Here is a 13,001-nt window from a genome sequence, read left to right on the forward strand (position 1 = left end):
ACTGTTGTCAGAAGTGCACACATTAAAACAGGTATATCATCACATGGCCTCTAATAGCCAAAATTTGAGGCATGTATTCTGTGAGACACATCGGTTAAAAATAAGTGAACAGCACACTACAGTATGATGTTCAGCAACACTTAAATCTTTATTTATATTGGGGGGAGGTGATTGTCTCAAAATGATGGGTTTGAGACTAGAGGATCTTTGGTTCAAATAGCCATCAGAATGAAATGATTACAGACTTCCGGTTGGTGGCTCTAATGGAGTAGACGCGTGGTTAGCCCGCTCCGGCAAATAACTAAAACTACTTTTTTCACTGAGCCCCTACAAGCCTGTCTTGGCATCTGCTCCTTCGGGAATATTGACGCTTTTCATTTTCCCCAGCTGTGGCCGAAACTTCTGTCAAAATGCCGCCTAAGAGTCAAAAGTCTGTCGACAAGGAAGAGGGTAGCACTGTTAGCGCTGGCAGCTATCTCCGCGCTGCTCGATAAACTCCGTGAATCTTTGTCTGCTGATTTCAAGGCATCATTAACTGGATTAGAGAATAAGTTTGACCAGTACAAACTGCTGGTGGATGACCACGACCAGCGCATATCATCACTGGAACTCTCATCTGACGACGTTAGCCAGCGCGTTAGCGAGTTGGAAGACGCCATCGTGTCGCTCCGGGATGACAACACCAAATTTAAAGCCAAAGTTATAGAACTGGAGGACAGAGGAAGACGCTCAAACGTGCGCATCCTGGGGCTGGCGGAGGCCACAGAGTCAGGATGTCCTTCAGAATTTTATGCACGTCTGCTTCAGGATGTATATGGAAAAGACGCGCTGCCATCCCCACTGGAGATTGACAGAGCCCACCGCATAGGCGCAGCCAGACCGGGTCCAGGTGTGCGGCCACGGCCAGTGATCCTCCGCCTACACCGCTACCAAGTCAAAGACCTTGGGGTACATTTGACTACCATGGCCAGAAGATTCGTATTGTGGAGGACTACAGTGCTGAAGTTATGTCCCAAAGAGCGCAGTACAGAGACGTGATGGCGGAGCTTTACAAACGTGGTATGAAGCCTGCTCTACTCTACCCAGCTCGTCTCTGCCTGACGCTGCCCAACGGGAGCAAGAAATGGATCAACACGGTGGAGGAAGCACAAAAACTTATCGATGAGCACCCCCTACCGACCGTTCGGACCTAATGCTACACAGATGGAGAGACTGAACTGTTCTTGGATCAGACCTGGACTTCATAACAGTGGGTAAAATACAGTAAGCACTGTCACCATCAAGCTTACATATTTTTCTATCCACAAATGTATATAAGTTGCGGTTTCTTTTTGTACAATGATTATATTTGGCCAGTTTAATATTTCCTGCTAAATGCCTTGTTTAATACTGTTATTTGAGCATTTTGTACTGCAAACGGCACCCTGTTTTATCTGTTGGTAATATCAATTGTTCTCAGTTATGCTCATTTTTGATATGTTCACTTTCATAAAAGGGGCAGCTATTTTGATTTCAATTCCCTTCTATATGCCGGAGCTATAGCTCGAATGTTAGGTTTTTACTGGAGGACGAGTTTTTTGAAGTTTTTCTGTTTTAAGAGCTTGCTGCTTTTTTGTTTAATAATCGCAGCTGTCTTTTGGGGGGGGGGGGGGGGGGGGGAGTGGGTGGGTACCTGTCACCACTATTTTGTAAAAACGGGGAAAAACGCTGGTCATTTTACCTATTATAGGTCACCCAGTTGCTATAAACAGTTACATATCTACCAATTAAAAAATGGACCATGATGAATGGTTTAGACATTGTGAGTTGGAACGTAAACGGCTTAAACCACCCTGTCAAGAGAAAGAGTCTTTTCTCACATTAAGCACCTAAAATCCAAAATACTATTCTTACAAGAAACCCATGTCTGCACTTCAGATTTAAATAGATTACTGCATTGGCCTGGGCACTCCTTTCATTCCACATTTCAGGCCAAAGCCAGGGGCGTTTCTATTTTCATCTCACATGATTTATCATTTGAAGTGCACAATGTTTCATCAGACCCAAATGGTCGATATGTAATGGTCACAGGTAAATTATTTAATACTGGCTAAAGTGTTAGCGCACAGATTGGAAAATATACTCCCATCTGTTATATCCAAGGACCAAACTGGCTTCGTTAAAAACAGGCAATCTTACTTCAACATCAGGCGTCTCTTAAATATTATGTACTCCGCTAAAGAAGACCAACCTGAATGCGTGGTCTCCACTGACGTGGAGAAAGCGTTCGACCGCATTGAGTGGCCGTACCTGTTCGCGGTGCTGGACAAGTTCGGATTTGGGCCCGTTTTTACTTCATGGATCAAATTGCTCTACTCCCACCCTACCGCCATGATTCGTACCAACTCTCAACTATCCAGACCATTTAGCTTGTACCGTGGCACTCATCAAGGGTGCCCATTGAGTCCCATGCTTTTCGATCTGGCTATAGAACCACTTGCTATAGCACTTCGTACTTGTAGTCAGGTGTCTGGAATTTGGAGGGGGGCTGTGGAGCACAAGGTCTCCCTTTACGCTGATGACCTCCTGCTTTATGTGTCTAACCCACATGAATCAATTCCTACTGCATTATCGTTGCTCCATAACTTTGGCACGATTTCAGGCTACAAACTAAATGTTAACAAGAGTGAGCTATTTCCAATTAATGACAAAGCACGGCATATTGATCTCTCTAATTTAAATTTTAAGGTAGAGTATGACACATTTTCATATTTGGGAGTCATAGTCACTAAAAAACAAAAAGACCTCTTTAAAGAAAACCTAACTGTTTTATTAAATCGGGCCAGACAGTTGATGTCGCAGTGGTCACCCTTGTTGATGTCTCTGGTGGGTCGTGTAAATTCTGTCAAGATGGTAATTTTACCCAAATTTTTGTATCTTTTCCAAACATTGCCCATTTTTATTCCACTTGCTTTTTTCCCAACAGTTGGACTCAATCATAACCTCTTACATTTGGCAGGGCAAACAACCTCGCTTAAGTAAAATTCACCTTCAAAAATCTAAACATCAGGGGGCTCTTGCCCCTCCCAATTTTCGTTTTTATTACTGGGCGGCCCACCTGAGATGTCTGATACATTGGTCCCACTGTTATGACCGGCTGGACTGTCCTGATTGGGTCTCATTAGAGCTCTTCTCACAAAGCATCTCTCCTTTGGCCTCAGCTGGTTCAGCCTTGCCTTTACCCCCCACCACTCTATTTGATAATCCAGTGATTAAACACACTTTGAAGATTTGGGGACAATTTCGAAAACATTTTGGCATGGACACTTTTTCACTTTGGAGCCCCATTCTTAACAATCATTTATTCAAGCCATCTGTTATTGATGTGGGTTTTCGGCAATGGCACCATGAGGGGGGTAAACGTTTTAAAGATTTGTTAGTGGATGGTACCATGGCATCATTTGCACAGCTGAAGGAGAAATTTAACCTTAAAAATTTAGATTTTTTTTCATTATCTTCAGCTGCGACATTTTCTCACCATACAACTATCTAACATTCAGGTTCCTATACAGGAGACCATGGTGGACAAAATACTATCATCTAAACCTTACAAAGGTCTCATCTCTAAGTTGTATAACATCATGCTTGATCTTAAAAGTTCATCAGTTGATAAATTCAAAAATGCATGGGAGAAAGACCTGGGTCACGCTGTGTCAGATGATGCCTGGGCCTCTGCACTTAAACTTGTGTACTCTTCCTTTTGTGCTAGGCACCGTCTGATTCAATTCAAGGTGGTGCACAGAGCGCACATCTCCAGGGCCAGGTTGTCTACGATGTATCCCGAAGTCAGTCCTCTGTGCATTCGATGTAATTTGACTGAGGCCACCTTTTGTCACATGTTTTGGTCCTGCTCATGCCTTCAGGTCTTCTGGACGAACATTTTTAACACTTTGTCCCAGGCATTCAATATTAATTTGGAACAAAACTCTGTACTCGCACTTTTTGGTGTTTTGGAAAATCAGCCACATGTGAGCGCTAGGAAAAAACAATCTTTGGCCTTCGCATTACTTATAGCACGTAGAGCCATTCTCTTCAAGTGGAAAGATCCTAACCCTCCTCTGCACTCATAGTGGCTACAGGATGTCATGTCAATCAATCAATCAATTTTTTTATATAGCGCCAAATCACAACAAACAGTTGCCCCAAGGCGCTTTATATTGTAAGGCAAGGCCATACAATAATTATGTAAAACCCCAACGGTCAAAACGACCCCCTGTGAGCAAGCACTTGGCTACAGTGGGAAGGAAAAACTCCCTTTTAACAGGAAGAAACCTCCAGCAGAACCAGGCTCAGGGAGGGGCAGTCTTCTGCTGAGACTGGTTGGGGCTGAGGGAGAGAACCAGGAAAAAGACATGCTGTGGAGGGGAGCAGAGATCGATCACTAATGATTAAATGCAGAGTGGTGCATACAGAGCAAAAAGAGAAAAACAGTGCATCATGGGAACCCCCCAGCAGTCTACGTCTATAGCAGCATAACTAAGGGATGGTTCAGGGTCACCTGATCCAGCCCTAACTATAAGCTTTAGCAAAAAGGAAAGTTTTAAGCCTAATCTTAAAAGTAGAGAGGGTGTCTGTCTCCCTGATCTGAATTGGGAGCTGGTTCCACAGGAGAGGAGCCTGAAAGCTGAAGGCTCTGCCTCCCATTCTACTCTTACAAACCCTAGGAACTACAAGTAAGCCTGCAGTCTGAGAGCGAAGCGCTCTATTGGGGTGATATGGTACTACGAGGTCCCTAAGATAAGATGGGACCTGATTATTCAAAACCTTATAAGTAAGAAGAAGAATTTTAAATTCTATTCTAGAATTAACAGGAAGCCAATGAAGAGAGGCCAATATGGGTGAGATATGCTCTCTCCTTCCAGTCCCCGTCAGTACTCTAGCTGCAGCATTTTGAATTAACTGAAGGCTTTTTAGGGAACCTTTAGGACAACCTGATAATAATGAATTACAATAGTCCAGCCTAGAGGAAATAAATGCATGAATTAGTTTTTCAGCATCACTCTGAGACAAGACCTTTCTGATTTTAGAGATATTGCGTAAATGCAAAAAAGCAGTCCTACATATTTGTTTAATATGCGCTTTGAATGACATATCCTGATCAAAAATGACTCCAAGATTTCTCACAGTATTACTAGAGGTCAGGGTAATGCCATCCAGAGTAAGGATCTGGTTAGACACCATGTTTCTAAGATTTGTGGGGCCAAGTACAATAACTTCAGTTTTATCTGAGTTTAAAAGCAGGAAATTAGAGGTCATCCATGTCTTTATGTCTGTAAGACAATCCTGCAGTTTGGCTAATTGGTGTGTGTCCTCTGGCTTCATGGATAGATAAAGCTGGGTATCATCTGCGTAACAATGAAAATTTAAGCAATACCGTCTAATAATACTGCCTAAGGGAAGCATGTATAAAGTGAATAAAATTGGTCCTAGCACAGAACCTTGTGGAACTCCATAATTAACTTTAGTCTGTGAAGAAGATTCCCCATTTACATGAACAAATTGTAATCTATTAGACAAATATGATTCAAACCACCGCAGCGCAGTGCCTTTAATACCTATGGCATGCTCTAATCTCTGTAATAAAATTTTATGGTCAACAGTATCAAAAGCAGCACTGAGGTCTAACAGAACAAGCACAGAGATGAGTCCACTGTCTGAGGCCATAAGAAGATCATTTGTAACCTTCACTAATGCTGTTTCTGTACTATGATGAATTCTAAAACCTGACTGAAACTCTTCAAATAGACCATTCCTCTGCAGATGATCAGTTAGCTGTTTTACAACTACCCTTTCAAGAATTTTTCCTGTCCTGTCTAAAACTAGAAAAATTAAGGTTTTCATTGAAACAGAATCTCATTGGATTTGAGAACACATGGAGACATTTTACGCAATTGTATCCAGCTCTTTGAAATTTTTTTTTTTTTTTTTAAATGGTCGCATTTGTGTATCTATGGCACATGTTAATATCCTATCTTGGTGGTGACAGGTTGGGAGGGTGGGTGGGATTACTTTAATATTTTGCTTTTATGTGTGTGTGTTTTGTTCTGTATTGATTTTTTTTTTTTTTTTTTAAACTTCACATTACTTACTGTACATGTGACCTTGAACTGGTGGGACATTCTGCACAAACATTTGACTCTTTAGAATTATCTCTAAATGTCACTGCCAGCTCTTAACATTCTATGTATGTTTTGAAAAATAACAATAAATACACTCTGATTTAAAAAAAAAAAAAAAAAAAGAATGAAATGATTACACATCAGAAATCACTAAGTCCGCTTGGGCAAAGGTCATTAATCTGAAAGTTGCTGCTGGTGCACAGCCAAGCGCCTTGCATGGCAGCACACCGGCGTCAGTGTGTGTGAGTGCAAATGGGTGAATGTGAGGAAGCATTGTAAAGCGCATAGAGCCTCTGATTCAGAAGGAAATTTGCTATATAAATGCAGTCCATTTACCATTTGAAGATACGATATGCACTCAAAGAGCCAACATTTTGAAACACTTGAATTTTGTGTTTCACACAATGGGAGAGACTCACATGAGTGGCAGTTTCGGCCCCTTCAGCATTGTACCACACAGTTTCTGGATGTAGCTGTAGTCAACATTATAGAAGTTGTGACCCGCCTGCACGACAGAAGAGAGATTTAGGCAGTTGCAGTTGAACATGCAGTGCTTTCCCAGCCTAAAATATACCTAGCACATACTTGATATTTCTAAAATGTCATTACGCCAGGGAAAAAAATTAGGGAGGCACTGATACCACTTTTTCCCAGACTGAGAACAAGTATGAGTACATACATTTGGGTACTCATCGATACAGAGTGCCAATATGAATACTTAATACCATTATAGTTTTATGATGACTTTGAAAATGTTTTATTCATCAGTTGTTTCTTACTTTCTGACTGTATCTGCTACTAATATCATGTAACTTCACTTTTTGACTCCATCAAATTGTGCTTTAACATCAATCGTGTGTTTCTTAAACATGACAATGACAGACCTCTCACTGAAATGTAACCTGTGGACTTCAGCACTACAAAATATACCACACCAATATCTGAACTAAAACTGTCCATCACTAACTTTACTTATGTCTGTGAGCACCAGTGTTGCCAGTTACTTTGAAAAAGTAATCCAATTACTGATTACAACCCTCTGCCACCTCAACATGAAAATGATAACCCGTTTTGCCGATACTCACTTTACAGTCACCCTTTCTTGACTTCAATGAACATAAATATTTGTTTTATAAAAAATAAAGACATCTTTCTTGACCTCATATTTAAATGCTGACAGCACTGTAACAGTAAAACTTACAATTTATAATCTACATTGTTTATAAATGTAACTATTAAATTCTTTCTAACATTTTAATTCTTTCTCAACAATTTAGTTGTTAAAATTATTATTATAGTATTAGCAGTAGTACATAAAATGTCCTTTGTCACCATTCTTGCTGTTTTTACCCCATAACATTCAGTCATAGATGGTCCAAACTATACCTTTTTGGAATTGTTATGATCAGACAAATAATGTAGTGTAGTTTTAAATTTGATTGGAGCATTTTTAATTTTTAAAGCTTTCCAAGCCACCAAGTTGTCTTGACCAATGAAGTTTGCATTTTGTCATGGAAAACAAATGAACATTTGTCATAATTTTAAACCTCTGACTTGTGCATTAGCACAACAACAAAAAAAAAAACCCTTCCTGCTTTTGAATATAAAATAAAGCTCACCTTCCATGTAGTGTTCATTTTATTGATGTAGTTGACCATCTCATTGGACAGTGGATGAAAGTAGGGTTTGGCCAATGTGACTGACAAAGCAGCAGCCAGAAATACGTAGATTGAACACCACATTTTTCCTGCCTGACACAGAATGAAAATATAGGTTACTCATCAGATGACATTTTAAAGCAATTTATGCATTCACACAAAACCCAGTCAATGTATGATAAAAACACCACTTTGTCCATTTAAATTTGGTCCTCAACTGCATGTAATCCAAGTTTGCAAAATTAATTGAAAATGTGAACCTAAACAGAAGATTCACTAGGAGGGAGAAAACCTCTGTTAACCGTTATTACCACCCTGGTCCAACAGGGGGCAGACAGAATTATGACAACCTATTTAGTTAGTTAGTTTTGCATTTGATTGGCCTGGTAGCCAAGTGGTCAGTGGACTTTCTTCCAGAACAAACGGTTCCCAGTTCAAGAAAACTCATGCCCATTCTCAATCATGTACTATGGAGTTGCGTCAGGAAGGGCATTAGACATAAAACTTTTGCCAAATCAACATGCAGATCCATGTCGGCTCTGCTGTGGTAACCCCGATCAAAGAGGGAGAAGCTGAAAGAACTTCCCATTTATTTTAGATTTCAAAACAAAAAAAGTGGGTGCAATTCTTAAAAAAAAGAATTGTTCGCAATTAAATCAAAGTGTAGGTGACATGATATGTTTTTTGAGCAATTAAGACTAAAATTAAACAACAGTTTGAAATTAATTCTTTCCAGGTGTGTGGTTACTGAAGAGGTAAATATTCGGATTTTGAACAGCACACCACTAAAAACCAGGAATTTCCAGGTGAATCACGAAACTGGAGAAAAGAGGAGGAAGTGACGTCAGTGGGAGAACCATTATCTTAGCAGTCCCATTTGTTTTGTTCGAAATTGGACATATTTCTGTGTGTTAAATGCTTTATTTCTGGAGTTATGCCAGTGTCTTGACAAGATGATCTACCAGTGGAGAGGATCGAAACCGCACATGCGCAGTTCTCTCTACCCAGTGGTGGGCACAGATAACCAAAAAATTAACTTCGATAACAGATAATCAGATAACTTAAAAGTTATCTTTGATAAAGATAAACCACCAAAAAATGTATCAGAAGTTACAGATAACTGATAAATTCCAGTATTGTCTCCGGTACACTTGCAACTACTAACAAGCTGATTTTGAGTTGTAACACCAGGATCGCTTCTGGTAGTATCAAAAGGGACAAGAGACCCAAACAATGAGTCAGCACTTCTGTCTTTGAGCGTCCTGCCCCCTGCTGGAAGCTCCTGTTTACTACATGGCTTCCAGCACAGACGCAAGCTGAGAGGAGCTATGACACTCAACTCTCTACTCAAACACAATGATGCCGTCAAGCGGAGGTGGTCTTGGAAAATAAAGCAATGCTGAGTTATGGTTTGGTGTATAAATAAAATTAATACTGATAGAATAACTGTCAATTCTGTCATTTGTACAAAGTTAAAATATAACATATCTTTTAATGTTGAATAATGCACTAATTCTGAAGTTTTATAACAAACACAGACAGATCACAAAGGATTCTGAGTAAAATGTGCCTCAGCTAACACTGATTGGTTTGACTCATACATTATGTAAACCAACACGTTAATGTGAGGTGTGTTGGTGTTTACAGATAAATGTGCTTGTGTAAAACATTCCATTTTATATTTGTAAAAAAAGGCATTTTCAAAAGCCAAGTTGTAATTAGATAACCGTCTGATATAACCTGTGTCAAAAATAAATAATAAATAATAGAACACTGCCATGATCTACTGGTGCCAGATGTTTTGGCCCTTTTTCAGCTGATTTTTCGGATCGTACCGAGTTTCAGATTAATCACGCGTCGTATAATGTGTATGAGAACATAAATCGTGCGCTCTGAACTTTTATACCGTACGGTTCTGTGGTACAGTTTGAGCTGAACCTAGTACAGTGATTGAAAATATCAGCCCAGCTTCAGGGCCAATAGTGCCATGAACACTTCTGGCCAGTAGATGGCAGTAGAGACCGTGAAAACTTGCCAAAACAAAATTCCAAATAATCCATGTCTGCTACATTTAAGATGTGTGGAATTTAACAAACACAACAATGTCTATATACCCAGAGAATATATTCACAAGAGTTTTAGGCACTAGAGTTTAATGCTGTTGTCTGTGGAGCCTGAACAGAGTGTCTGAAATGCATTTGTCCTGTCGTGAACCCTATCCTACCCATAATGCACTGCTGGGCACAGCATGTCCACAATAAGACCTTAAAATTAGGGCATTACTTTAAAACTAAAACATACATCTGATATTTTCACTTTATAAAACAAACAAAAAAAAAAAAACAAAAAAAAAAAAACCCCAGACGTGACAGTAATTCTAAATAACTTGTCCGAAATTAGTTTGGTTAAAATTTGAACCATAAGTTGCTCCCAGTATGAACGTGCACACCTTGCATGGCAGCACACCAACATCTATGTGTGTAAATGGGTGAACATGAGACATCATTGTCAAGTGCTTTGAACATCTGCATCTGATGGAAAAGTACATATAGAAATATAGTCCATTTACCCTTCTTCCACAGCCATGCCAAGCTATCATTAAGGAACAGATTTTCAAAAGTCTGGTGTCAGCAGGTAGCAGTCATGCGATAAACTTCATGTCACCCACTTCCTTAAGATACAACCCTTGCAGCTGAATCACTTCAGTGCTCTCTTTGCCTGAATAAGATTCAAGTGTTTTTCCATGAGAGGCAAAACTACAAGTTTCAGTTCCAACTTCAAAATCTCAATCAACAAGTCCTGCCGGGTTGAATGCCAATGTCTTATTTCTAATGACACGTTTGCATACTGATAGGTTAAAGAGGAAATGTAAACTGTCTTCCTTGAGCCAACATATGAGCCGTCATATCTTTCCGTAGTATAAGTCACTCCTTTTTTCTGTATTAGCAGCTCCTTAATTTGGGATTTTTGTGCATTGTTGTATTGTAATTTTTATTGTTGGAGTTAATTTTGTTTAGTGCTTTGATTCCTGGAAAAGCCCTATCTAAATAATAATTACCAACAGTAGGGATTTCTCGTAGTGTACGTCACAACGGAGCATAAGTCACAAGACCACACTGCAACTTCTACTTCAGAAAACAGGTCCATCTCACAACCCTGTCATGTCTTTGGGTCAGACATTTGTAATTTCAGAAGTTTTATAAGTTAGTTCATAGTTGGTAAATAAATATGCTAAAACATTTGAGCCTTGGGAAATTCTCATCTTTGTGAGTATCTGTGCATCCAAACTACTTATCTAGGGCTCACAAATGTTACTGAAATATTACTTGAAATAGGTTTATAAAAATAGGTTTTCTTTAGCAGTTACCTATGTATTACATCTACACTGAAAAAAGAATAGTTGAACCAGCTTAAATTAATTGTTTCAATTAGTAACATCTAAATTAATTAACCTGTTGATCTAACTTAACTTAAGTTCAAACAACTTAGTTAATTTAGATATTAACAAGTACCATCTGAAACAACTTTTTAAGTTGGTTCTTCTTTTAGGTGTACAGGTGCTGGTCATATAATTAGAATATCATAATAAAGTTGATTTATTTTAGTAATTCCATTCAAAAAGTGAAACTTGTATATTATATTCATTAATTGCACACAGACTGTTTCTTTTAATTTTGATGATTATAACTGACAACTAATGAAAATCCCAAATTCAGTATCTCAGAAAATTAAAATATTACTTAAGACCAATACAAAAAGGATTTTTTGAAATGTTGGCCAACTGAAAAGTATAAACATGAAGAGTAGGAGCATGTACAGCACTCAATACGTAGTTGGGGCTCCTTTTGTCTGAATTACTGCAGCAATGTGGCGTGGCATGGAGTCAATCAGTCTGTGGCACTGCTCAGGTGGTATGAGAGCCCAGGTTGCTCTGATAGTGGCCTTCAGCTCTTCTGCATTGTTGGGTCTGGCGTGTCGTATCTTCCTCTTCACAATAACCCATAGATTTTCTATGGGATTAAGGTCAGGTGAGTTTGCTGGCCAATTAAGAACAGGGATATCATGGTCCTTAAACCAGGTACTGGTAGCTTTGGCACTGTGTGCAGGTGCCAAGTCCTGTTACAAAATGCATCTCCATAAAGTTGATCAGCAGCAAGAAGCATGACGTGCTCTTCAACTTCCTGGTAGACGGCTGTGTTGACCTTGGATCTCAGAAAACACAGTGGACCAACACCAGCAGATGACATGGCACCCAAACCATCACTGACTGTGGAAACTTTACACTGGACCTCAAGCAACGTAGCGTCCTCTCTTCCTCCAGACTCTGGGACCTTGATTTCCAAAGGAATTGCAAAATTTACTTTCATCAGAGAACATAACTTTGGACCACTCAGCAGCAGTCCAGTCCTTTTTGTCTTTAGCCCAGGCAAGACGTCAAAGTCAGCAGTCTTCCCCATGATTGTGTAGCCTACAGAACTAGACTGGGAGACCAGTTAAAGGCCTTTGCAGGTGTTTTGAGTTAATTAGCTCATTAGAGTGTGTCACCAGGTGTCTTCAATATTGAACCTTTTCACAATATTCTAATTTTCTGAGATACTGAATTTGGGGTTTTCATTAGTTGCCAGTTATAATCATCAAAATTAAAAGAAATAAACACTTGAAATATATCAGTCTGTGTGTAATGAATGAATATAATATACAAGTTTCACTTTTTGAATGGAATGGCTGAAATAAATCAACTTTTTCATGATATTCTAATCACAGGCCTGGAACCTGTATATTAGCTGACTGCTTGTGTTAAGCAAACTACATGTACATTTGTTGGTAGTAAGTGCCTTTTCTGTATGTTCCAATTACCTAGGACATGCATTTACAAGAAATGCCTCACTAAAGCAAGAAAAGCAAGCCTTATGTCTGGAGTTTTCTTCATTGGTTTGCTGGCTGTCAATCAACATATACACTTTTTGAATGGAATTACTGAAATAAATCAACTTTTTCATATTCTAATTATATGACCAGCACCTATAGACACGTTTTATGAGGACAGTACAAACCCCAAGTACCCCAAGACCTACTGGGATGCCATTTGATGACAGCATTTCCTTTACTGTCTTCAGAGTACATACATCTTTGTGGATAGAAAGAAACTGACGCAGGGAGGAGGGTTTTCCATGACTTTACAGCT

General features: G+C 39.4%; 1 protein-coding gene across 1 annotated transcript in view; it reads right to left on the minus strand.

Annotated features, from left to right (window-relative positions):
* ctsba (cathepsin Ba) overlaps positions 1 to 13,001 on the minus strand; it is a 62,614-nt gene that overhangs the window by 37,936 nt on the left and 11,677 nt on the right. Inside the window, exons 2-3 of the mRNA XM_034187754.1 lie at positions 7,778 to 7,909; positions 6,578 to 6,663 (exon numbers count right to left, since the gene is read on the minus strand). Coding sequence (XP_034043645.1) covers positions 6,578 to 6,663; positions 7,778 to 7,900 — 209 coding nt within the window. The 5' untranslated portion in view covers positions 7,901 to 7,909. The remainder of the gene's footprint in view (positions 1 to 6,577; positions 6,664 to 7,777; positions 7,910 to 13,001) is intronic.

Source organism: Thalassophryne amazonica, chromosome 2 (assembly GCF_902500255.1).
Source record: "Thalassophryne amazonica chromosome 2, fThaAma1.1, whole genome shotgun sequence".
Classification (NCBI taxonomy): Eukaryota; Metazoa; Chordata; class Actinopteri; order Batrachoidiformes; family Batrachoididae; genus Thalassophryne; species Thalassophryne amazonica.